At 39.5% G+C, this 25,598-nt stretch overlaps 1 protein-coding gene and 1 long non-coding RNA gene across 10 annotated transcripts in view; one reads left to right on the forward strand and one right to left on the reverse strand.

Annotated features, from left to right (window-relative positions):
* Positions 1–1,964: 1,964 nt before the first annotated feature.
* Positions 1,965–25,460, reverse strand: C9orf72 (C9orf72-SMCR8 complex subunit). 8 transcript variants are annotated; one of them, XR_006414482.1, is made up of 13 exons: positions 25,138–25,201; positions 19,334–19,813; positions 16,374–16,433; positions 15,585–15,680; positions 14,512–14,576; positions 11,753–11,825; positions 10,131–10,247; positions 8,328–8,563; positions 7,082–7,202; positions 6,620–6,677; positions 5,943–6,180; positions 5,188–5,297; positions 4,963–5,098 (listed from the first exon to the last, which is right to left on the reverse strand). XR_006414482.1 is itself a non-coding variant. In XM_044427720.1 (12 exons), exons 2-11 carry the CDS (start codon positions 19,775–19,777, stop codon positions 5,191–5,193), a joined length of 1,377 nt encoding a protein of 458 aa, XP_044283655.1. In that variant the 5' UTR covers positions 19,778–19,813; positions 25,138–25,201; the 3' UTR covers positions 4,963–5,098; positions 5,188–5,190. The 8 variants fall into 8 exon arrangements, 3 of the variants coding, with proteins under 3 accessions (XP_044283657.1, XP_044283654.1, XP_044283655.1); XM_044427720.1 differs by lacking the exon at positions 5,943–6,180; XR_006414486.1 differs by lacking the exon at positions 25,138–25,201 and adding an exon at positions 25,361–25,460 and having other exon boundaries at positions 5,076–5,098; positions 5,188–6,180.
* Positions 25,288–25,598, forward strand: part of LOC123022192 — a 45,167-nt gene continuing 44,856 nt past the window's right edge. For both annotated transcript variants that reach the window (XR_006414488.1, XR_006414487.1), the window contains exon 1: positions 25,288–25,443. This is a non-coding gene — a long non-coding RNA (uncharacterized LOC123022192). The remainder of the gene's footprint in view (positions 25,444–25,598) is intronic.

Here is a 25,598-nt window from a genome sequence, read left to right on the forward strand (position 1 = left end):
ATTACCTTCAGAGAGAAATACACTGTTTTATGCCACTTTTGGGAGTGCATGGGAATGCTTTAAAGTTCTCTGAGTGATTTGTTACCTGTTTATATAGTTGTACATAATGTGGAATTATTGCAGCAATGCTCACATCAGGTTAACATCTTCATTGCTTACCAGAATCAAGTTTCCCTAAGATGACAAACTAAAATCAATGGATGGAAATTGCAGAGAAGCAAGTTTAAGCTAAACATCCAGATAAACTTTTGAATGGTGAGAATTGGTGTGTTCTTCTTTGCTGCTGATGCTTAAGCAAACCCTGTGCTGCCATCTGCCAGGGATACTACAGTTGTATCCTGTATTGCAGGGCATACATTGAACAGAGAATTTGACTAGGTCAATCTTCCCAACCTGGAACTCTCCAGACACTTCCTGCGACAGCTCTTGAGAATTCCCGCTATTGGCCATACTGGCTGAGAGACATGCGAATCAAAGTCTCAGCCTAGAGGAGGGTACCAGGTTGAGGAAGGAAACAGTTCCTTCCAGCTTTGATTTTAATGTCGAAAAATTGCATGGATCCATGGAAGATTAACCATGTGTGGTTTTAATCCCAGGCTAACCAAAAAGGTACTCTCAGTGTTAGCATTTTTCATTGCTATTCTATGGATGCGCATTGCAACCATGAATTGTCACTTGAAAACTTCAAAAGGTACTATGTGCAATGCAGCCTATGCAGGAGTGCCTTATTATCATCCTGTGTGTGAATGATCCCTTAGAACAAATAAAAGTTTTAAAATAATGTTTTTATTGATTCATTGTATTACATTTTGATAATGCCCAAAGTTCTCTGGGTGGTTCACAGCTAGTGCTTGTGGGGACATGCTCTGAGGGGTAGCAAGGGGAGGAATGGGGCTCTGCCAGTATAGGAAGTAGCCTGGTGGAGCCTCGGCCCCTCCTCCTTACAAGCCAATGAACAAGGCACAGGAGGCTGAAATCAGCTATGTTTTATGCAGCACGCAGGAAGTGAAGAGGCAATATGCACTTGCTTCCACACTGTATCAGATGCCTGTAATACTCTTGAGTTTGGAGAGTTGCACTTCGCCACCTTTGATGGTGCCTTAACAGATTTATAACAAAAACTGGAAAATTAAAATGTCTGAGAAAACAAGAAAATGGCGTCGGAAGGAATGTAACTTCAGTGCCAGGTAAGCCTCTCTGCAACGCCTATTCCACAACTGGGGTGCTACCCTCTTCACTTCTTTTGGTGATGCCTCAGCAGGGTGTTAAACAATGCACAGGTATTTTGCGTATAATACAAGTTTACAGTATTTTTATTTGCTGTTTATGACTAATGATAAATAAAATTAGTACATATTTGTCAGCTATCCCAGAAAGAGTTAATAGAATATATCCCAACAAAGCCAAATACTATTATTTTGCTAAAAACTCAAATAACTGAAGTGAATGCCTTCCCTTCAGCCCTCGGGTATCTAAGAGATGTCTTAAACGTATTTTATCTATACATTTCTAGTGCTCAGAGTGCATTCCACCTGCCCCTTGAGTGGCACCACACATTACCCAATAGGAGTAAGGACTTTTTCAAAAAGCCAGTCTTCTCTCATAGCAACACTGCAGAGAATTAGCATACCATTGGCACTAACCCGCTGCATCAGTATCCTGGACCCAACAGTTTGGAAGAAACCTAAACTTGAAAGCAGCACTGATCACATGGGAAATAAGGAATGAAATGGGTGAAATGAAAATGGCACAGGGGAAGTACTGTTGTTGCCTTCTGTCAATGGCAGCACCTCCCACAGGGGTCCATTACACGAATGCAGCTAGTGGGAGAAGTTCACTGGTGAGGCTTGGAAGGACTGGTGCCACTCGGACTTGGTAGTAAATAAAAGTATGAAAAGATTTTGTTAATGTTGTGTTCTATAGCATAATTTTACCCTCAGCATTAAGATGTACAACACATGATATGGAGGTACTGATCTTTTATTATATTGTGCATGCATGACAAAAGTGCATTGAAACTTGGAACAAGTTTTTAATATTTAGACATTCCACAGTGGAAAAAAGACACTATGATTTTTTTTCAGGCAACAATGGAGCTTTCATCTTAGTAATGCCGACGGCATTTGACAAAAAGCATCAAGCTACAATTAGGCATATAATTCAATAGTGTGGCCTGTGTCTGGCAACGTCAGAATGTAGTCATGAGAATTTAAAAACAAGCAAACCACTCTTAACAAGCAAAATTAAAAATATTTTGCTATCCGTGACATCCCATTCCACAATTTTAAGAAAAGAGCAAATAAATAGAGTTTGTCTCTTTACTAGATTATGTCAGCAATAGTTCTACAGATTCTTCAAGTAGCTTGCCATCCAAAGACCTGGAAGCGGGAAAGATACACAGACCTAGCATACTAAATTAGATATGTTTCTTTCAAGCCTCATTCCATACACTAGACAAACCCAACTTTAGTGTACAGCTGCATGTGTAAACAAAACAAAAAACAGTGATTCAGTGTGCAATCAGGATGCTAGAAAGCCCCTGAACTCTCAGGATTATGGACATCCTATGTAGACTGGGAGGAGTGATGGAGGCAATTGTTGCCTCCCTGCTCCTTTCACTCTGCATTTTTGCTAGATGCTGTTTTGAGCTGACTAATTTGAGTGTTTCAGAGGGAGAAAGGAAGCTAAATGGTGTCAGGATGCTCTGTATCCTGGCTGTCCTGGTATCTCCTCTACAAAACTCCTGGAACACCCCCTTTAACCTCTTTCTGAAGACATATTCCTGATGTCAGAGAGCAGTCAGGTTGGTTCTTGCTGTGAGGGGGCAGGGACTGGTGCTCTGGACTGGTGCTCTGAGCCACAGCTGTTTCCAACCACACAGCTGAGACTCCAAACCATCCTATGGCTCTCTAGTTAAACTTGGAAGTACAACAGGTATGTAGCTGTATACGCGGCCTTTAAACTCCAAGGACCATCATCTTATGAAATAGTTTTCAGAAAAGCAGCTTATTATCAGAGTTATATATTACCCATGTATCTATCACTTCATTAACTTTTTAAAAATACCTTATTTAAGATATTGAATACCTTATAAGATATAAGATATTGAATACCTTATATTCAATATCCTTTACCATGAACCCAGAATGCCACATAGGAGTATTCATCTCAAAAATAGTTGCGACCTATTGACTTCTGCTATACATGAGACAACACTGTAATGCTCAAGCTATTCACTTTAGGATGTACTTATGATTTTCAATTATTTCTTGCTCACCTATGCTGCTATTCTACACTGTGCTAAGAGGGAGGGGGCTCTAACAACCTGCTCCTATAGGTTCCTTCCCAAATTTTCCCTGTAGGGTTCAGTTTACTCTGAACATTGCTTTGCATGAAAATTTAATATTCAGTCACTGTAACATCATATTGTAATAAACTCAAGTTAGAGGTCACAGTCCAGAGATCTGTGGGACTCAGATGATGCAATAAGCTCTATAAAAGTAGAGCGATCCCCGATCATTTTACTAATAAAGGAATTTTGGAACTGACACTTCTCCAGGCTGCAAAAGTAAAAGTTAAAACCCTTCCTTAGAGCCCCATGTGCTTACCTGAACCAAAACGTACAAGTCATAACTACTGAATCACAGTGGTTAACATATTTCTAAGAAAATAAAATCATGTTATAGCTTGTTAAGAATAGCTTGAAGAAGAAAAGCCATAACCAGCAAGACTTAGAGATGTTTTTCAGTTCATTTCCCAAAACATGGAGGACAAAAGTATTGCACTTAAAGAAACATATCTGAATTTGGCAAAAATAACACAAGCATGAAATTAAAGAGAGACCAGCATCCACTGAATCAGCAAGAACAAGATGGCGTAAAGTATGATGGCAAAGTTTTGCACACCATACCTAGTTTAAGTATTCTATATTACTGGTTGTGGAAAACAGGCAAATTATATATATTCTTATCTCTTCCAAAATCAGGTAAATTTATAAAGTAAATTTATTAGAGTTGCAGAGGAAGACTGACATCTCAGAGACCCAGAATTTTGCCACTGCCACCATTCCTTTGAATGCGTTACCCACAAACTTTGGCTAAAAATGCCCCCCCCCTCAATTTACAGGAGGGTTTAGGGGATTTAGTTTTTACTCAGTAGCTCAGAGCAAATTTGGCAAGTGCTCATTTCAGCAAAAAGCATACCTTTCCTAGGTCTGCTTTGAAGATTTACAAGTGTGTTAGTCATTTAACAGTGCGACATGCATGATGGTCCAATTTAATTAGCAACAGAACAGCTTCGCTTGGCACTTGGATAGAAAGAAATGTGATTCATGATGGCCTAGCCAAAAACAGCATTCGGTAGCATCAGTTCCCGCTCGACCTCTTTTAAGAACTCAGTTATTTCATACATACCTTGATTTAGGTTATTGGTGCGTTTTGAAGGGTACATGAACAAGAAAACATATGGATGACACTGTTTATATAACCAAACAAACCAGAAATCTTAAAGCCACATTTGCCATCTGTTTGGCAGCCACAGTCTCCCAGCAGGAAAGGGATGAATGCATCGTATCACCCAACACCACACACAAGTTACAAACCCAGTGTGCTCTTAGCAACCCATTAGTATCATCCTCTTTGTGTTTCTCAACATCCCATTAAGCTAGCAGTTAAACTACTCACAAAAGTATTTACTTTCATGATAAACAAAATGGAGGTTTTGATGCATGCCTAAGTTAAAGTGACCAGACCCTTGATAATGCTGCCTCCTCTTTTCTCTACAGGCTGTAGTGTTAAATGTCACATTCAGTTGTCCTGGACAGCAGCACATCTGAAGAGTACGATAACATTCCCTTTATGGACATCTTTGAAAAGCATTGTGGAGCTATACCATCCCACCTCAAAAATGTCTTTAAAATGCCATTAGGACATCGTGTTCCTGCACGCTTGTGTAGAAAGGTCGGCCAAACAGAAATGAATGCAAACCAGGCTTGATCTTCTCTGCTAAAGCCATTACTATATTAAGATCGCCCTCTGCTGTTAAGTCCAGGTCTATCTTCAAGTTACGAAGAGATTTAAAAGGCTTTTTGCCTTTTTGCCTTGAGTAGGGGGAAAAGACAAATGTTTAAATATATTTAAAATGGCACCAAGATCTATAACCCACTACTCCTTTTAGCTTCATACTTACGTGTCATCTTCTATGTATTTGATGAGAGTTAAGGCTTTTCTGTGAAGGACTAAGAGGAACTGTGCAAGAAGCACATTCCTGAGGGACAACCCAGGTTTCAAGTGAAAGACCTGTTGAAATTATCATCAAAAAACAAAACAAAACAGTGTCACAAGCCACAGAGCATCCCACTTACTGGACTTCTCCAAGTGCCCCTATTCCTCTGCATGGATTACTAAATAAATGACATTTATAAACCAGAAAGTACCCAATATGATGAAAGGTTGATAAGCAGAATGCAAGGCTGTATTACTACAGTAACCCTGGGACATGTAGCATATCTTTAAGTGCTCAGCACACACAGACTCATTGTACATCTGTGCAGAATTCTGTCAATACAGGTAGACCAGCCTTCACTGCAGCACGACCCTTAAGTGCAAATGCTTTACTTTTAGCTATAGGAGTGAACGGCAACTATTCACATACAGCAGCAAGCATAAAAGAATGCACACAGGGATATCACTACACTTAGGCTTAATCCTGCCTCCTAACCCTAATGATCCCAACCACTGAAAACTAAATCTGTGCTCATTTGCTTAACTCTAATCACTAATCATTTCTTTGATAAATTAAAACAGTATGTTGGAACCTGGCTTATACAAAGATCTCCACACACACACACACACACACACAGAGGTTACTATGATATATGAACAAGAGATGAGGCACTTCTAGCTCACAGTGCAAATTTGACCTATTAGAGCAACCCAACTAGCCTGCAAGGCCTTGAGACAAAGAACCTCCCCAGTGAGTACAGACACAGGAAGATAAAAGCAGGCTTGGGACTCAGCCAGATCCTGGAAGAGTGGCTCCTCCCAATGTCTTCCGCATCTCTTTGAATGCTGTTAGCTGCCCCAGTGAGGACAATGAGCACGGGACAAAGCTGGTGCAAAAATCCGATGGTGCCAGGAGGAGTTGCTCTTCCAAGTGCCAGCCAAATCCCTTTCTCCATCTCTGCACAAAGAAAGGTTAAAATGGACATCACAGAATGGGCAGGGGAAGCACCTGACCTCCTGACATCACTGGTCTGCCAGATTGGTCCCAGCAGCAATCCAGTTCTCTATGAAAAAATACTGAGTGAGATTTGAGCTGCAGCTTCTTATTTGACTTTGGAAGTGCCACTGCTGATAGTGGTAGTCAACAATTTAGCCTGTTATCTTAGCCTGTTAACTATGAGACAGATTTCCTATTCCTAATCCCTTAGTCTCCCCTCATTTCCCTCATGACAGTACACTGTCATTTGACTGGATTTTAGGCTGTTGAAATGTTTTCTTATCCGTACATGATTAATCTCATTAAAACCAGAGCATGTCCTCTAAAATAACTCTTTTCTTAAATACTTCACAAAATGAATGAGTTGAATTTTAAAAAACAATGAATAAATATTAGTTACCTGATTCAAGAAGGCTTTTACTAGTGTGTCTTGGTGCAAGACATCTTGGAAAACATTCCTGTAAAAAACCAAAATACAACAGAGAGTTAAACTAGTGCTTGGTAACAACTGTGAGTATCTTGCAGCATTCAAAAACGAAACACTAATAGCACAATCATGTGGCCACCCTAGATGACCACAGGAAAAGTCACCAGTTCTAGCTTCAAAAGAGTGCCCTGAGATTGGAACAGGAACTGTAACCTATTCATACCTGGTATGGTTCTTTCTAAGCTGGCTGCAGTTCTAAAGTCAAAAAACCAGGTGTGGTGGGGAGGGGGGGAAATGAGGCACCATTGCCCAATGAGGGATCCTGGTGGTACCTTTGACTTCACCCCTTGTAAACCACTTTAAAACACTTAAGACAGGCCAAATCAGCTGTCCGAGTGTTCCAAGGGGCAGAAGGAGTACCAAAAGAAATCTTGCCTCTGTACTCCTTCTATCCTCCATTTGCTGCTTGTAATCCTGCAATCCAAAGCAGCCAAATTGGATGGCACTCAACGAAAATGTGTGATCCAAAATGAGGAGTAGGGCAAGGAAAAGAATCCTGCAAAACAGTAAAATTCCTTAATCAAGGCAAAAATGCTCTTTCAGAAGACAAAACTCAGTCATTCTTTACTTGATGACTGCAGCATTAAGCTAAAACCTGGTTGGAAGAACAAACTATCTTAAACCAAATACCAGCAAACTTTCATATCTCCTCCCATCTATTTCAGACAAGTGAGTTCCAGTATTCAGCTGAGAAAATATTCCAAACACAAAGAAGCTGGTCCCAAGTGTTGAATCGTGTCAGAAATTTAGTTGGTCACTTCTTGCTGCCAATAAACAAAAAATGTTCAAATCCACTATAAGCTGATCATTTTGATTCCCAGCTTCTTTCACCATTAGCTTCTCAAATGGCAGCTTAGAATAAGGCATGGAGAAAGAAGGAAAGTGATACCAATTCTTAAACCTTTCTTATGTCCCACCAGTCACTCTATCAAAGAACCTCTGTCCCACCATGACAGAAAATAAAAGCCCTCTTTTTCTCAGACAGGAATTCATATAAAGCCATTTAGTTATTATACTTATCACTTACAGTAAGTTTTAAACAGATAAAAATTACAGTAGCAATAATAGAGTAAATTTACTGCTAAAGCTTCAGAACGCTAACCAAAAAAAAAAAAAATCCATTAGTAGTTGAAAGATTAATGGTGAGCATAAATTTTCCTGGGGACTAAGGGAGAGCAATTTCTTAGCAATTGATATGAAAACCTTGTATCCTGCCTAGACTACTGCATTTCTGTGTTCTACCAGTTGAGCATATGTGAAACAATCCCAGGTCTCATAGAAAACAGGAATAAGTGCTCAGTCATGTTACAGTTCTTCAGGGTAAATAGAAGAATGCCCATTTAAAAGCTAGAATCTTAGCCAAACAAATAAAAAAACCTGGGTGCTCGCTGTCAATATTTGTGGGGTAATTCAGTATTGCAGTCTAGCAAACTGCTAATTTCAGGGCAGAGTATCTTAAGATAAAAAGATGGGCAAAACAGATGCAATGCTACATAGATAATGCATTTAAACCATGGCAGCATCAGATTGTAGATGCAATGTCAGAAAGCTGCTACGTTTACCAAGGTAAGGTTGGAACCATGGATTTTATACTTTCTGTAAACACTACAGGAATACATACAAGTCAGGAGTGAAGCTTTCATCTGTATGGATAATGGTGTCCTGAGCTATCTCTTCATCAGAAGTGGCCCGCCAAAATGCTGTTAGCTCAGATCTCATGTACCGTCGCTGATTGTAAATATGTTCATGACATGGAGGCATCTGTTTCACTGTATTGACATCTACATCTATGTGTGTGGTAGGATATGGAGCATACATCACTTGACGAAAAGGCAGCACAAAACTTCCAGTCACATCCTGCCACAGTGAAAACAATTAATTTCCTAGTTACTTAAAGGAAGTTACAGGTATTCGAAATTATGAGATACCATCAGGTAAGAATTTAAATAATTTTTTGGAATGATACTACTATGCAAATGTGACCATTTCATTATAAATAAGGCTGTCATTCCGAGTATGTGTTCTGTATAGTGAATATTCACGTTTTTTACAGATCCATCTGATGCAAATTTACTCAGAATTAAGTTCCATTTATGTTCAGTGGGACTTGATCGCTATAAAGACTGCAATACTTCTAAGTAAACAAGCATAGGATTGCACTGTTAAATATGGAAAAACTAGATTCAATGGGGTTTCCTATTTTCAAGATACTGAAAGAGCTGCATTCTGCTCCCACAACCTTCAATAGATGACTCTGGACCAGGGGTCTCAAACTCGTGGCCCGTGGGCCAATTGCCGGGAGGGGAGGGGCACGGGGGAGGGGCCCTGCGGCCTTCAAAGCACCGGCGGCACCCGGGCCAGACTCCGGATGAGCGGCCCACCACCACCGCAGAGGTGGAATACTTGATGCGGCCCAGCCTCACCCAGACTCTACTTCCAGCGGCCCCCAGGTAAGTTGAGTTTGAGACCCCTGCTCTGGACTAAAATGTTGTAACTCACACAGCATGATCAAGTTCACAAATGCCCTACAGAAAATGCAGAATGAAGTTTCACTAAAATTATTTAAACTTGTTTTCAAATTGGGAAATGTATGACTGGAGCTAGATAGCAAGTCACATATGGTGAGGCAAGCCATATTACAAAGATGAGAGCAGCACACTAAGAGGCCTGTTTCTTTCAATTTCCTGATTCTGCCTAATCTGGACAAAGTGCTAGGCAACTAGATTAGCATGGGCAGCTGTTCAACTACAAACATTACACAATTCCTTGTGACAAAGCCGCAAGAAGCGCTTCATAAATCTGTTAAGAGAACAAAAAAGAACTGAGTTTTATAGTACTCCATCATCCTTTCCCCCCCTCCATTCCATTTATTCTGCAATGACAGCTTCTACAGAAGGTGTGAATTTTATGTCATATTTATATCCTACTCTTCCTGACAAATAATTCTAAAATAATAAAAAATGTATCGTATGCAACTCTAACTTTCCAAACACATCTCATTCAAATGTTCCTGCTATGAGGGGGAAAGAACAGGTGTTATTTTACCCTTCTTCCTCATAGCTGGAGAACAAATAGTAAGATACAGTACCCCCCAAATGCAGCACAAACAAGCTTCACTTAGGAAATGTTGCTTTAGATAAGCACTACAACTATGCTTCATCTGTCATGCAACTCCCAGCAACTTTGTCACCTTGGAAAAAAGCCTGCTAAATGGGCTGTCCATTAACATGCTTAGGTAGAAACTTGAGTTTTAAAGAAAAAATATTAGGTGGAAAAGAGCAGTCAGAAAACTTTGTTGCACAGGATACAACACTGAGCTAGGAACATAGGTTTAGATATCATGATGCTAGTGAAAGAAACGTGATAAACACAAATGCATCTTATTTAGAAATGGACTCCACTTATTGGCAGCTGAGGACTGTACCTTGAGCAATCCTTGCACAAACAGACCTGATTCATACTTGAATGATGTTTCATTTCTACAGAGTCTAGAACACTTTCGCTCTGCAGAAGTGAGAAAGAGGCACAGGGTCCGTACTATCTGTAATACAAAAGCAATGTAATGCTATAGGCAGGGCAATTTACCAATACAAAAACCTTAATATATCAACAATAATATTGTATAATTAACTGGCCATCATTCCTTGTCTGATAGAGAGAACCAAGTATTTTTCCAGTTGTAGGAAAACCTCATCTCTGTAGCACTGGCATATTATATTGCTAGAAAACTGGCTTTTTTCTCCTCCAACAAGTGCATCCATTGCTGTTGAATTCCACAATACTAGTAGACCTACAGCCCACCATATTCCCATTGTGAGACAATGGGCAGTATCCAACAAGGTCATTGTACTAACCCAAATTGTACTGCTTTAGAGTGAGAGATCTCTAGTGTAAGTTACCTCCAGTGCTAACTTTCCAAGAAATCCTGTTGTGCCAGTGAAAGTTATTGATGTTGTGCCAACAGTCCCATATGCTATCCCTATGTAATCTGCATTAATGCAATGCCACTGTTAAATACTGCCCATTCTTTAAACTCTGCATTTCTACGTTTAAAGAGGTCAAGTGTTAATATTGCAACAGAAGCAAACATGCAGTTCCTGTTCACACATAAAGATGAATTACAGTAGGCTTGGGCACATGAGCCTCCTTGGTCCCCATCATCTTCATTTTAATTCAGAGGTTTGTATCCAGAACAGACTTACTGAAAAGAATGGGAATTAAGTTAGCTTAGTGCTGGATACAGCTCATTGAATACAACCCAGAGTTTGCAATCAACTTTTCCCATTTTGTCCAAAGATGAGAAACTGTGGTTTGTTTGGAATACGGTTTGTTGATTAACTGTACTTGAGTGAAACCCCACCCCCCTGCAGTTTGTTTAATTTGTTCTCGTAACTGCAAGATTGTTAACAGGGAATGGACAATATATTAGGCCAGTACTTGACCATCTGCGCTCGCTAACAGTGCAAAGTGAGACCCAATTCCAAGTGCTGGTATCAACAGTCAAAGCCCTGGATTACCAGGATTGTCTTTTCCCATATATACCTGCCCAGACTCTAAGATTCTCCTCAGTGGCCCTTCTAAGGGAATCCCTCCCAAGGAAAGTCAGGTGGGCGGCTGCTAAGAAGAGAGCCTTTTCCACTGGAGCATCCCAACTATGGAATTACGCAAGGAGGCCCACCTTGCACTCTTCTTGGTGTCAGCTGAAAATCTTATTTTCCAAGGAATTTATCCAACCCCTCCCCACCAAATTATTTTCAGACAGTTTAAAGTTCTGTGTTGTAAATGTAATCTTTGAACTGCTGACAGATTGTACTCTTTTTCTTGCTTTTATACTGTTGCCTTAACTATTTACAGTTTTATACTTTATTTTGTGTTTTACATTGTTCTCAGTTGTTGTGGATTGCCCAGAGCACTTTGCCTACTGGGTGGTATAAAAATGAAAATAAATACCTACAGGCCATAAGAAACTGCTAGCTCCATGTTTTCAGCTAATACATTGTTCACTCTGGTAACTGGTCATTTTCATAACCTACAAAAGACACTTACCTTATTTACTTTTTCTGGGCTGCTTCCAACAACAACTGAACAACCACATGTCTGCAGGTGTGAACTGATGGCTCTGCAAATCAATCCAATAGTATAAATATTTCAGAAGAGTTTTACATGTGGGAACTAGCACACTGTACATATATTAACAGCCCCTTTATCAATGACAAAACAAAATAAGTGAATTTATTTACCAGAAATACAAATGCATCCTGAAGCCATTGCCAGCTACTGCCAGATTCTGGTCCAACTGCTGCTGCCAAAATCATATGCGCCTTCATACAGCCTACCCTGACAACCCAGATCTTGAGTGGGAAAGGGATTCCTCTTATTCCAGGAATGGGGGATACTGTTAGGGTCTGGGCTGCTCTGGTGGCCAGAACCAAAACAACTACCACTGTATTTGCCAGATCAGTCCCAAGCCCTGCTGGAGTTCTCATTCTATGGATGAATGCCAGCTGGGAGTCCTGGGCAAAGAGCAATATAATAGCAAGCCTCTTCCTTCTACACCTGGCCTCAGCAGCACAGGTTCTCTTGCAGCTGCAGAGACCGTACCTTGCCTGATTACTCCTGGCTCTACCTCTTCCCTTGCTGTGTTACCTCAGCAACACAGGTTTGCCTGTATGCTGCTGTGCCTGCATCCTGCCTGATTTTCCTGCTCCTTGTTCCTGCCTTTGATTGCCTTGCTGTTGTGCCTGCCTCTTGTCTCATCTATAACTTGCCTTGTCTGTATATCCTGCCTTGCCATGTTGTCTCAGTAATGCAGGGCTTACCATGAGCTGTGGTTCCGCTCCTGCATCTTGCCTGACCCTAGATGCATCTGGTTCCTGTTGTCTTGTGTATCCTGCCATGCTATATATTCTGTCCTGCTATCTTGTCCAAGGTATCTGCACCTGTTTGTCTTCCTGGTTCTCAACCCTTGGCTTGTTCCTGACCATGTCCTTGTTCTGCCTTCGGCATTCTTCTGCTTCCTGACCGTGGCCTGTACCATGGCTCCGATCTGGACTTTCTATTAAACCCTGTGTTTGGACTCTGTTGTTCTTGTCTTGTCTCTGGTTGCCTGAGTCCCATTTGTGGACCCTGACAAGCAGGTTCATGGCTTTTGGGGTGCTCCTTGAGCCATCCTTGCCACTTGAGGCACAGGTAGCTGCTTACCGAAATTGCCTTCAGCTTCAGCTAGTGGCTCAGCTGTGCCTCTATCTGGAAAAGTATAGCCTGGTATCAATAATCAACTCTGGCAATTCCTACACTAGATTACTGCAATGCACTCCATTTGTGGCTGACCTTGAAGCCTGTTCAGAAGCTGCAGCTGGTATAAAATGTGACAGCTGGAACAAGGACCAGGCAGTTGAAACATATAACACCAATTCTGGTTTGTTTGCACTGACTGCCTATTATGTTTCTACACCCAATTCAAGCTGCTCACTTTAACCTATACAGCCCTACAATGGCTTGGGACCACAATCTCTGTGCTGTAGAATGCATCTCTGAACTGCAATCTACCAGGACACTATGATTAAGATCTGGGGCTTGTCTCTGATTGCACCTCCAAAGGCTGTTTGGTTTCTGATGAAAAGGTCCTTTTTAGTAGTCCCCCCTCCCCTCAATAGAACAATTCCCTACCGAAGCCTGCTTGATACCAACTATAATAATTTTTTTGCACCAAGTTAAGACAGTCCTCTACCTAAGGACATTTAATTAGTTCACTATTATACTGGGGCTTTGTTAGCTGTTTAGACAGATCTTATGATTTGATTTGTATAAGGTATTGTAATTTTATATATGTATTTTAAATTAGGTGTTACATTTTTGTATGCTAAATTTATCATGTTTTAATGCTATTTGTATTTTTGTTGTTGAAAAATGCACAGAGAACTTTGGCTATTAAACTACACAGAAAATAAAATAAAGCTACACTCTTTTCTAGTAGTAATATTGACTTGTCCAACCTTACATTTCCCTGCAATAAACCAAGATAGCACAGATAACATTAGTTAAGAACTTTTACTCTAGAAAGCAGATGTCTAGAGAGAGGTGGGGAAGTTGAAAAGCCAGTCCTTTTTAATTCAGTAATATAAATACACCTCAACTATTGCCTTAAGAACTTTTTTTTTCTTGTAAGCTAATGTGACTAGCTAACAATGCAGCACCTGTGGGCTGCAGGCTGAAGAATCTGCATAATTATCCTCAGCAGTGCAGCTTCGCATACTATATGAACCAAGTCAGGGATGAGTTGTTGCCATAGTTTACTTATTTAAAACATCTACATCTTGACCAATACCAAGGGTCTCAGGATGGCTAGTCAACAAACCACTTGGAATCCATATGCCGCTGTGGGTAGTAAAAGCTACCCTGTTCAGGTTTGCACAACACAACAAGCTGTACTGCTAAGAGTAATTATGCATATTCACTTGGTAACTGACCAGAATGCACAATATAGTTATTGAGCCATAACTGCCTGTAAAATGGGCCTCTGTTTCCAAGTCTCATTTATTTCTAAGTCCTAACATTTTACATGATAAGGGCAGCCACCAAGATATAGTCATCAATACAATCTTAAGCAAACAAGTTCATAAGATCATTCTAAATTTCACAACAGTCAATTTATTTTTCCTTTCAAAAGTCATTTTAAAATTCTTACATACAATCTCAAAAAAGTCTATCAATAAAGACGTTTTACCTATCACCTCAGTCCATTCTCAAACTTTTACTCCATAAAAGTTCCTCAAAAACCTAATAACGATAAAAATTGATCATACTTAAGGAGGAAGCCTTCATGACAGCTGTCTCCAATGTCATCATCGCTAAGCACCGTGTCCCTTATCTGGAATGTAAAGGATGCAAATGCATAGGAGGGGAGGATTAGTTTATGATGAGGACCACCACGTGAAAGCATGACAATTTATCTGAAGATATTTCATATAGCTATTACAGATTTTTAAAAGATTCAAGATCAGACTTTTTGTTACACTGTTACCTTCTAGGAGCCTATAAGGACACAACAAACTCCAACTTTAACTATAGTTCAAGCAAGTGGAAGAGCACTATTGGAATATATGCTCCATTTCCCTACTCTACTAGATATAACCCTGGTTCCTGCTGATCAGGTTTAACTACTAGGTAAATCAATTTATGTTTTACATTTATGAGTCACCTATCACTTCCTAAATGTTCTGGACTGAAGGGACCTGAACTCTAAAACACCTGGAGGGAAGTTTGGAGAAGGCTACTTTACCTTGTGAGCCTTGATTAACCTGGTTAATCTTAACTGTGGTTAAATGTAGAGCAGATATGAGCCTTCACTCTGGATAAAACAAGTAGGGAGACTTACAATCAGAGATAGAGCAGAGCATGTGATTCTACCACTCACTTCCTGATTAATGTCTGCAAGACTAAGTAAAAACAGGAACAGAAGATTCTGTGGATTTTTTAAAAATGTAACTGTAGCCATCCTTATAAGTTTCAAACTCACATCTGCATTTTGTTTTGCTAATACCTGGATAACCCAGTAGAAGATACGACAACATACTGAACATCTTACCTTTGGGGTCTCCTTGAATTAATAGTTTTCCTCTTGTAATAAATCATACTTCTGATAAATCTTTGCATTTTTGAAGTTACAGACAAATGGGGAGCCAATTTAGTAAAGTTTTAAAATTATTGCTAAGAATATTTTTATGAGATGTGTTGGCATTAACTCCGTACCGCCAAAAAGCTATAATCATATCAATTTATGATCTGTAATTTATTTTACCAAAGGCAGTTAAAAAACCCCCAGAAAAGAATGGAAGAGCTGCTTTCTTTCATGCTGCAGCTTACATAAAGGACGTACATCTATTTCTTCTGGAACACTGTGTGATTTCATAGATGAAAGGAGTTCCATTACAGGAATAACTTCCCCCGTCAGCATTGGAATGATGCTCTGGCCCTGTGCAATAAATAAGGTTTTATGTAATAAAAAGCACTTCAAGAACAGAACATGAAAAGATTGAACAATTTCTGAAGAGAGATGAATTCCAGGGAACTAATCAAAGACCGATTTTTCAATGTAACTAACAGAAAAATATGAACATAAACTAAGAATACAATTTTGAAACTGAATTAAGAAGCATTTATGCCAGACTGTTAAAGCTAAATTGTCTGAAACAAGGCAAATCTAACATTAATTACATTATTAATTTCTGGTTTTGCCTAGTAACATTCACAAGAACTGCTCACCCAGTCAGATACAGCTTAAGGTATCTGTCACTTCTTTTGCCTGACAGATAAATGTCCTAGTAAAACATTCCATTTTGACAGGAGGTTGGTACTTGAGTCATTCTCATGATATGAACACCTTTAAAAATACCCATAATTCATCTAGATGTTTTTTGCACAATGAGGAAATACTACTGCAGTTGCTGGGAGGAAGGGTGGGGAAAGAGAGATTTTTCCATTTGCTCAGTTTTCATGCACATTGCTTTCTTGTACAAAATGACCATGAGAATGAGACGAAGCAACAGTATCAATGTCTATGGGGGATACGATCCATATTCTTGGATTAAGCTTCTCAATCTTCTCCCTGGAAATCAGTGAGGATGTAAGTGCCTGTCTTACACCCAGTGTTTTGATGCATTCTTACCTGATCTTCCATTCTCTCTGTGCCTTCCATAGCAGCTTTCTGGAAAAATTCTTGTCTTTCCTAAAGAAGAAATTGATTTTCACAATCTTTTAAAATAACAGTTCTAGAACTTGTGTGCACGTTTTTACAAACAGACCACAGCTCATATTTATAAAGAGCCATCAGATCCACAACCCAATTAAGCTGCAGTATTTCCAGTAAAACACATTCATGGCTATTCCTAAATACAGTAACAGGAGAGCCCAAGTAGGGGGGATCTCCAGCAAGGTACCTACAGGTGCAACAGTGCTAAAAAGACTAGGCTGAGGTGCAAGCCAAGCTATTACCTCCTCTGTACATGAAGAGGGTGCTTTCCCCAATCACTTGGGGGATCTGAAGAGGAGAATCTCATGCCAAAACATGGATGGAAGGTACAAAATCCTCAGGGGTCCTTGATGTAGGTTATCTTTACCCCACCTCCCACGAATTTGCACCAGGAGGCCTTTTCTTCTATTAAAGCCAGTGGTTCTATTCATTTCAACAGAAATTTGAAAAAAAAACCGAAAAAGAAATATGAACTAGGGTATGAAAATGAATAATGAGCAAGAGGAAAGGGAGGGGAATTGGTACCAGAGCCAGAGAGAAGAGTGTGAACAAGAAACCAGAGTAACACACATACAGGGTGCACATTAGGGCAGGAGGCATCCATCAATTTTGTGAATGACCTTGACTTCCTCCTTTCCTACAGCAGCTAATCTGTGCTGGTGCCCAGGTGGATTTTCAGAAAGCCAAATGTGCCTATGAGCTCTGAAATCTTGGGGACCTCTGACTATGTAGCGAACAGAGTGAATTATATTCAGATGTACCTGATCCACTCAGAATCTTTTCAGGCTTTTCTAGCCAAAGGAATTTTGAGGGGAAAAGTTGGTCACTAGCATTCCATATGCTTCCTTGAACTCTTTGTGGAAGACTGGAATACAAATCTGATCCCCTTGAATTAGTGAGACTTCTATAAACTATTGTTTAGATCAATTATTCCAAAGGAAATACAAATTATTTCAGGGTTTAGAATTTCAAAGTCCTTGATGAGTTAGGAGGATGTCCTGCTAAAAATTTAATCAGAATTTCGGCCATTTCAAACTATTTGAATCATGAAATACATCTATTTACCAGGCTGTGAAACAAACAAAATGAAAAAGAGGCAAACATAGTTACAGAAACACAGCATATTGTGTTTAAGGCAGTGAGAGTCAGCAAAGAAGAAATGTACAAAGGTCCCACCATCTTAAGCATTCACCCTGCTGCAACAATAGCGAGATCCAAATAATAAGGATTTTTGGTTACATGATACACGGTGCTGCAGGCCAAAGTTTACAGTTTCACATGAGTTTCTAGTTTTGTAAGAAAGTATATACAGTATATGAACTGTCATGTAAAACTAACTGGAGAGAAGCAAGGCAGACACATCTTTAGAGGTGCCTTCAAAAGAAATGTAATGTTTGATCACAAAATGTAATGTTTGATTACAAAAAAGGTTGTACCAGGAAACAAGGGTTTAGAATCAAGCATATGAACAGCAGTGACAGCACATCACCAGAAAAACACAACACAAACATTCTTATTGAAAGAAGTTAACATGGGCCTAAGGTTTAGAATTAAGATTTCACCAACACATCAGTTTCTTGATGGTGAACTGTTATTATTTAATGAAGCCCTAGTATCACTGAGGCAGAAACACTACAAGCAATCCCCATTTGAATCTGTGCTTTTGCTCTTTCATGTGTGCAACACTTCAGCTTCTATTCATGCAGCAATGCACATACCCATTTTAACAACTCCTAACCTAAATATTTACTTGTCTGAGTCTGTCTAAACATTGCTGTATACTTGTAAGTCATCAGGACTTAGCACATATTGTAAAGCATTCATTAAGCATTGCTATACTCTTACATGCATTAACAGAAATTTAAAAAATTGAACAGGTTCTAATTTTTGCTTTGCACCATCAAAAGTGGGACATATTATGGAGTTTAAAAGCCCAATGAGAATGCAAAAGAGTGAGTGGTATCAATGAGACCTGCTCCCTCATTTTCCTTTCTATTTTATACTTCAGTAGGCAGTAGCCCACTATAAATGTTTGCACTGGTTTCTTTTATTGCAAAGGATACTAATTTACACTATTTTTCAGCTGTTTTGTACTTCAAAGATTCTTCGCTGAGATCAAAGCCAAATATGAAGTCCTATAATTTTTGCATTAGAAACCTTATACACCATGTATGTCTTTTGAAGGCAATGATCACATTTTATGGACAACTAGTATCCAAATGTTAGTAGAAAGAACACATACTGCAAACAAGAACTCTGTTGTTTTATCACTCAACATGCTAATATGATATTTCACTGAATCTGTCAGATCAAACTGCAAGTTAAAAGGATAAAGTATAGAAATCGGCCATATAGAAAGTATGGCCAATTCTTCTAAGACAACTAAAAGGACAAATGGTACAAATTTGGAAGGTTTGAAGTAATTTTGTCTATTTAGATCCTGTTAAGAAATGTGTTATCAATTTGTGACAACAAATGCCACTACCTACAGGGGCAAATGGACTTTGAAATATACCAGGACCAGACTTGGAGAATTCATTGGATTGTTATAGCAGGATCAGGCCTTCTTCCTGTATGCCTTTCCTGCATCACACAGGTGCTTATCTTAACCACCTTCCTTGCAAGGGTTGTTCTGTACACAGGTGATAGGCTTTCTTCAAACTAATGGTTAGGAATATTACCTGGAATAATTAATATTTTAAGGTAATGAGTTTGATGGCATCTGGACTCCCAAGAACAGGTGTACTATGAGTAAGAGCTTCAAACTACTTTGGATGCCTGTTGGAAAGTATGATGTGCAATACAAGGAAAGACAGATTGTGACACAAATTGTATTTAACAGGTTTAGAAGTGGTTATCATAAATAGGCAGCCTACCTTATGCATCCATATCCTTCCTTTTCTTATAATATGTGTCAGCCTATCAACACATACTCTGTGAAGGGGAAGGTAGAAACTGAGTTCACTCTGTGGAAGTATTATTGATAGTCCATATGTACTTCTGTCCCCATTCCAATTTCCATCAAAAATTAAGGAGACAATGATGACACCTTTCTCAGCCAAAACGAAAAATTTCACGTCTATTGCTCCACTCTCTGCATTACGAAGTATTTCTCCATTCAGGGTATGGTTTGCAAGAAATGTTATTTCTCCATCACTGAGAAAGTGCTGTTCTGTTTTTGGGGCCCAAATATGTCTGACCCTGGGTCCAAGAATATTATCCCAGTATGCAAAAGTAGCAGCCAGTAATGGTGACTCTCCACTCAGTGCAATCTCTGTCTTGGCAACAGCAGGAGAAGGAGGAGGGCACAGTGCAGACATGGCGACCACAGCTGTCACATCATGATACTCTAAAACCTGTAAAATGAATTTGAAGAATAGAAGAAGGAGCAGAGCAGATAATTTATATATATATATATCCCAACATTATAAAGTTGGAGGTGCACTTTTGAGCAAAAGTAAAACGAATCATAGATTCCCTTACACCAGTTATCTTCAAACTTGAGATACCCACCGAACCCTTCTCAGTGTGAAAAATCCGTGTGGAACCCATTAATACATTTCATGTAAAACATTTTATCTGAACAAAATGTTGCAATAATACATTTCATACAATGTAACAGAATTTGTTTATAAATACATTAATGAACCCATTTATTACGCAGTAACTGAATAATACTAAATTAACTGAATATACTAAATTTGATTATAACTTCACTAATAAATAATATAAAAATTATACTTCATTTTAATGTTCTGGGTATGCTTGTTTTTTGCCACCAACCCCTCACCACAAATTGGTGTTATTGATGAAAGTTTGGGGTTCTGCATCTATTTTATTTCTGTATTAAACCAGTGTGATCATTATTCCTTGCAATCCAAATCCTAACCCTAAAAAAATTATTTTGCTTTTAAAGAGATGTGTGTAAAAGCTCTGAAATGACAAACCTACCTTGTCACAGACTTCTCTCTTTTAAGTGAAACGAATGAATGAATAGCTTACAATTTCATGTTGTCATGGGCATGAACCCCTGGATGATTCTTGTGGAACCCTGGGTTTCCATGGAACACAGTTGGAATACTGTGGCCTTAGACTATATTATCACATATCCATGTCAAGAATATAACATTAACAATCCTACTTCTAGGTCAGTGTAGTTAATAGACTTTGTAATCAGAATGGCTTGATTCCAAGTAAGTATGCTTAGAATGGGATTGAGTATCTGTATACAGCAGTACCTCAGCTCACGAATGCCTCAGTTCATGACCAAATCAGCTCGCAAACAAGTATTTCATAAAAAATTTGACTCAGGTTGCGAACTCTGCATTGGGTGGCGACCACAATCATGGCCATCCCCCCCAAGCCCCGAGTGGGGAGATGGCCACAATCACAGTCACGCTTGTGCAGGGAAGACAGGCACGATCATGGTTGTGCTGGGGGGGGGGGGTGAGGAGATGGCCGAGATCACGCCTGTCTCCCCCCCCCAAGGGCTCCTGCTATCGTTCCCATCTTCCCTGTGAATAAAAAATGACCAATTTGGGTCACAACCAGTGTTGTGGAATGGACTGAGTTCATGAGCCAAGGTACCACTGTATATGTTGCTAATAGTTCAACAGAAAAGTTGCACTATATTAAGACTCCATTTCTTACATACAATTCAGCAAGCATTTTTAGAAGGTGACATAACACACCTTAGGAGACAATCCTATGTACACTTACTGACATATGCCATTGAATCATACAATTAAGCTTTTTAATTGAAGGCACAATCCTATGCGGAAGCCTGAAATCCTCCAAACTCAGAGCATCACATGTATCCAATGCAGATCAAGAAAAATATGGAAGCAAAGGTCTCCTCCATACTTTTCCTGCTATGCAAAACAGATTTCAGCTAAGTGCAACACTCCAGAAGGGAAGGAGAAGGCACTGCCAGGATTCACTAGAGGCTATCTAGCAACCAAAGGATTTGTTCAGATTTCCAGCAATCTTATTTCATCAGTTTGCAATATTTTACTGTACAATGTTTAGCTGTTTTAAATTATTTTAAATTTATCCATGTTTTAAGTCATGTTGTACTTGGAATCTTTAAGGAGTCTAATACATTTAATCAATAAAGTAACTGAATTCAGTGGAGGTAAAGGTAAAGGGGTCCCTGTGGATTTTACTCTGCTTAACCAGCAGCTAATAGGAGGTGGTGCTCATCTCTGTTTCTAAGGCCATGAGCCAGCAATGTTCAAAGACGATCCTACAGTCATGTGGCCAGCATGATGTCACGAAATAGTGTTACCTTCCCACCGAGGTGGTACTTATTTATCTATTTGCATTATATGTTTTCGAACTGCTAGGTTGGCTAGGAGCTAGGGGTGAATGACAGGAGCTCACTCTGTCTGGTGGAGGCTGGGCTCGAACCACTGGAGGGCCAACCATTTCTGGCTGACGGTTCCAGCATCATTAAGCTGCTGTGTCACCACTTCCCCCTCAGTGGAATTCAGTGGAACCTTTTAAAAATAAATATACAAGGAATTGTACTGTCTGTGATATAACTGGGGGAAAATATAAAGACAGACATTAAATTCACAGCTAGTTAAGCACTAAGAGAAAATTGGTGTAAGGTTTTTTTGGTGGTACATTATCCTGAAAAGTATAGAGAAAATAAACAATGCAAGATATTGGAAATGTAATAAAGTAGAATGGATTTTGTACCATATGTGACATGGTAGACTTGTGACATAATTGCTTTGTATGATAGTTGGATGCCTATGCAGTGGTGGCAAAATTAATGAATTATGTAAACAGAAGATCAATTGAGACATTTAATGATAAATGGAAATTCTATTATATCCAGTACAATATGATGTAAAAGGAAGCTTGTTAAAATATTGTCAATGATTTATAACTGATTTGAAGTGATTGGAAAATTTCTCGGTATAGAGAATTAGAATATTTCTTTCTGAGCTTCAATCAGAGTACTGATTGATAGAAAAACAGAAATTTTTAATCTCTCTGGAAATTTTCTCTATCTTTGGAAATTTGCTGGTTATGAATGCATTGGTTATAATTGTTTAAGATCGCTTGACAATACTATTTCATTTTTTCTTATATTCTTCTTCTTTCTGGACTTTATTTTAGGAAACCTATAAAAACTATTATTTCACCCAGTTCTGTTTGTGTTCAGCATGAAAGCAAAGAAACTCCACAAGGGCTTGTCTGTTGCAATCGAAAAAGAAGGGATGCAACTGTGAGGAAGTTTCGTAAGAAAATGACTCTTCCATTTATTCAACTTATTTCACAGTCCAACACTGATTTTAACTTATGCAACAAGCATCACATATCTGTACACAACTTCAGCATTTCAATCCTCAACCTGAAAGAAATACGCATTGATTTAAATTAAAATTACATCTAAGATTGCCTTGGATTGTAAGCAAACATTCAAAAATAGGAAGACAGCTTTCAGTCCTTTGACAGATAAAAATGATAATTATTCAGAATAAAGAATTCCTGTTGTGAGCTCCACTGACTTAATTAATAAAATTGATCGATTGGATGACATAATGGAACACCTAAATCTGAAAGAAAGCTATGAAGATGACAGTTTAAAGTTGCAGTAAATCAGTTCAGTGCTGTTTCAGAATTATCAGCCACATCTACTAAAGATATTTTAGTCATGCATCTTTAGATCACATGGTCAAATCACTGTAAAACATGTTGTAATGCACTGTATACTTTGAAAACTGGATTATCAAGATTGAAACTACCATGTTTATTTAGGACAAAGTTCTAGGTTTTAATCTTCAGCCTTTGCACACTTGCTTTTAAGAAGGGTCGAAACAATTAAGGCCTCTGAAGGAGATCTTTTATTTTTTAAAGGGAGTCTTCTCTTTTCTGCATTACTAAGAAGCTTTATATCAGGGTGGATTTAATTTAAATCACATCAATTTAAATCCTGGTTTAAATTACTAGTCAGTAGGACTAGATTTAAATCACGGTTTTCTACATAATTTGCATGCCTGCCTGCCTTACCCATAGGTAGAGGAACTTCAATAAAATATTTCCAAACAGGGTTTCTTTTTCAGTTGACATTATAGGTTTTCTCCTCCAGGGAAAGAATTATATGAGAAACCTCAAAACTATACACAAAAAGATCCAAAAACTTGTGGAGTATGCTGCTGAAAGAGTTTCATTTCATTTTACTGCTAGCCCCTCCCTCCTTACACTTAGCTTCTTGCACAGATCTATTCCACTCTCAACAAATCTTCTTCTATTCATTGAATTATTTGAAACTTTGCACTTTAGAGGTAAGAGATTGATTCTGTGTACATAGATTTGCCAAGGTACAATGGAACTGCGGTCTTTTTCTCATCTCCATATGTTTATAACATTTTTGCTGTGAAGAAGAGGCATATGTTCCCTGCAGATGCTAATTCACAGTTTTGAGAACTGTGAAACCAAGTGTCAGTGATAATGGCCACCACATGAAGACCTTTTTATTTCAATGGTATTTTAATTGTATCCTGCTTATTGGCATTTTAACAACAGGGTATGCCTTTGATTAAGTAAATAGTTCTGTTAACTGGGTGTGTTTTTTATATTATCGTTTTAAAGTTTTATTGCAATCTGATCTGTGTTTTTATGGTTTTACTCTTAGGTTTTATTGATGTAACCCGCCCCAGGGAGCCATATGGCTAAAAGGGCTGGTTAGACATTTAATAGATAAATAAGCCATACGTTTTAGATGGAAAATTGCCCAATAATCTGACAGAAACCTCAGGAAGATCATGATATTGTGAATGGATTAATGGGATTCAGTTACCAAAAAATGTACACATTGCACGAATATACAGCCTCCCGCTACATAATTAAAAACTAATCCTTATTTCATGATGGATGCTTTGGAATATAATGTATCTTAAACAGAAAACTATCTTTAGATAGATTTTTCCTGAAAGGTATTTTATTTAAAAAATTCAATTTAAATTTTAAAAATCAGATTTTTGTTAAAAACCATTAATTTTATCCACCCTGCTTTATATGCATCCTGAGTACATTCTTCCTACATGAATACAGTTAGCACCAGATATGGACCCTAATTACTGCTGACCTATAATTACTTATAGGGGAAATAGCTATATTTTTTTGACCCAACATTTTTAGGTGCAACAACAAAAATATTTCACACTTGGCCCTAGCAACCTAATCATGTTGCTGCAACCCCTTAAGACTCTGACGAGCTCTAGGTTTGCTACTTTTACATTACACCCTGATACATAATTCTCTCCCCAGCACCCATCTCCAGGTGTTTCCACAGATCCCTTGACTGCTAGAACAGAAGGGTTCCTAGCATAAACCCGCCAACTCTAAAATGTGGATTTGTTCAGAAGGGAGGGGACATGCTTGACAGAAGCAAGTACAGCCACGCAGCACCCCGCTCGGCAGGGGCCAACTTCCTCCAACGTGGCGCCCCTGGACTGCAATCCCTAATGGGTACACAGGTGAGAGCTGATGGGAGGTGTAGTCCATAACATCTGGAAGGCTCCACGAGAAGGGAAGCTGCTGCAGGCCGAAGAGGAGCCCTGCGAAACTCGAAAGCTTGCTCATAACTCTGTGCCTATACCCTTAAACCCAGGATCGATTCCACTGCTCTGCGTCGCACCCCATCCCATGGGAGCAGCGCAGCTACCTGCAAGCGTCTGGTGCATTTTACCGGCGTGCATCACTCCGTGCCTTGCGGCCCCGTGGAAGTGCAGAGCCCCGAGGGAGCCGCCAGGGCTTCACCGCGACCGCTCGGGGTAAACAGACCCAAGCTCCCGCAGGCGTTAACGGAGGCGCGCACGCGCTGCCACCTGGGGCCGCCTCCCCCCGCTATTCCTTCTCCCGCCCCCAGCCTCACCCGCCTTCCTCACCTGGCCGCGCAGCCACCGAGCACCGGCTACGATCAGGTGAAAGCCCTCCCGCTTTTCCAGCAGGCTACGGCATTGGAACACAGGTGACTTACTACTGCGCGTGCGCGTGGCCCAAAGTTCGGCGCTTCGCGTTCTTTTTTTGGGGGGGGAGGGAGGGGAAGCTGACGTAAAGCCAGTGAGAGGAAGAGAAAGAGAGAAAGAAAACTCGGCACTTCTCACTTCTGGTTTCTCCCTTGCA

This window comes from Varanus komodoensis, unplaced genomic scaffold (assembly GCF_004798865.1).
Source record: "Varanus komodoensis strain SLA01 unplaced genomic scaffold, ASM479886v1 scaffold19, whole genome shotgun sequence".
Lineage (NCBI taxonomy): Eukaryota > Metazoa > Chordata > Lepidosauria > Squamata > Varanidae > Varanus > Varanus komodoensis.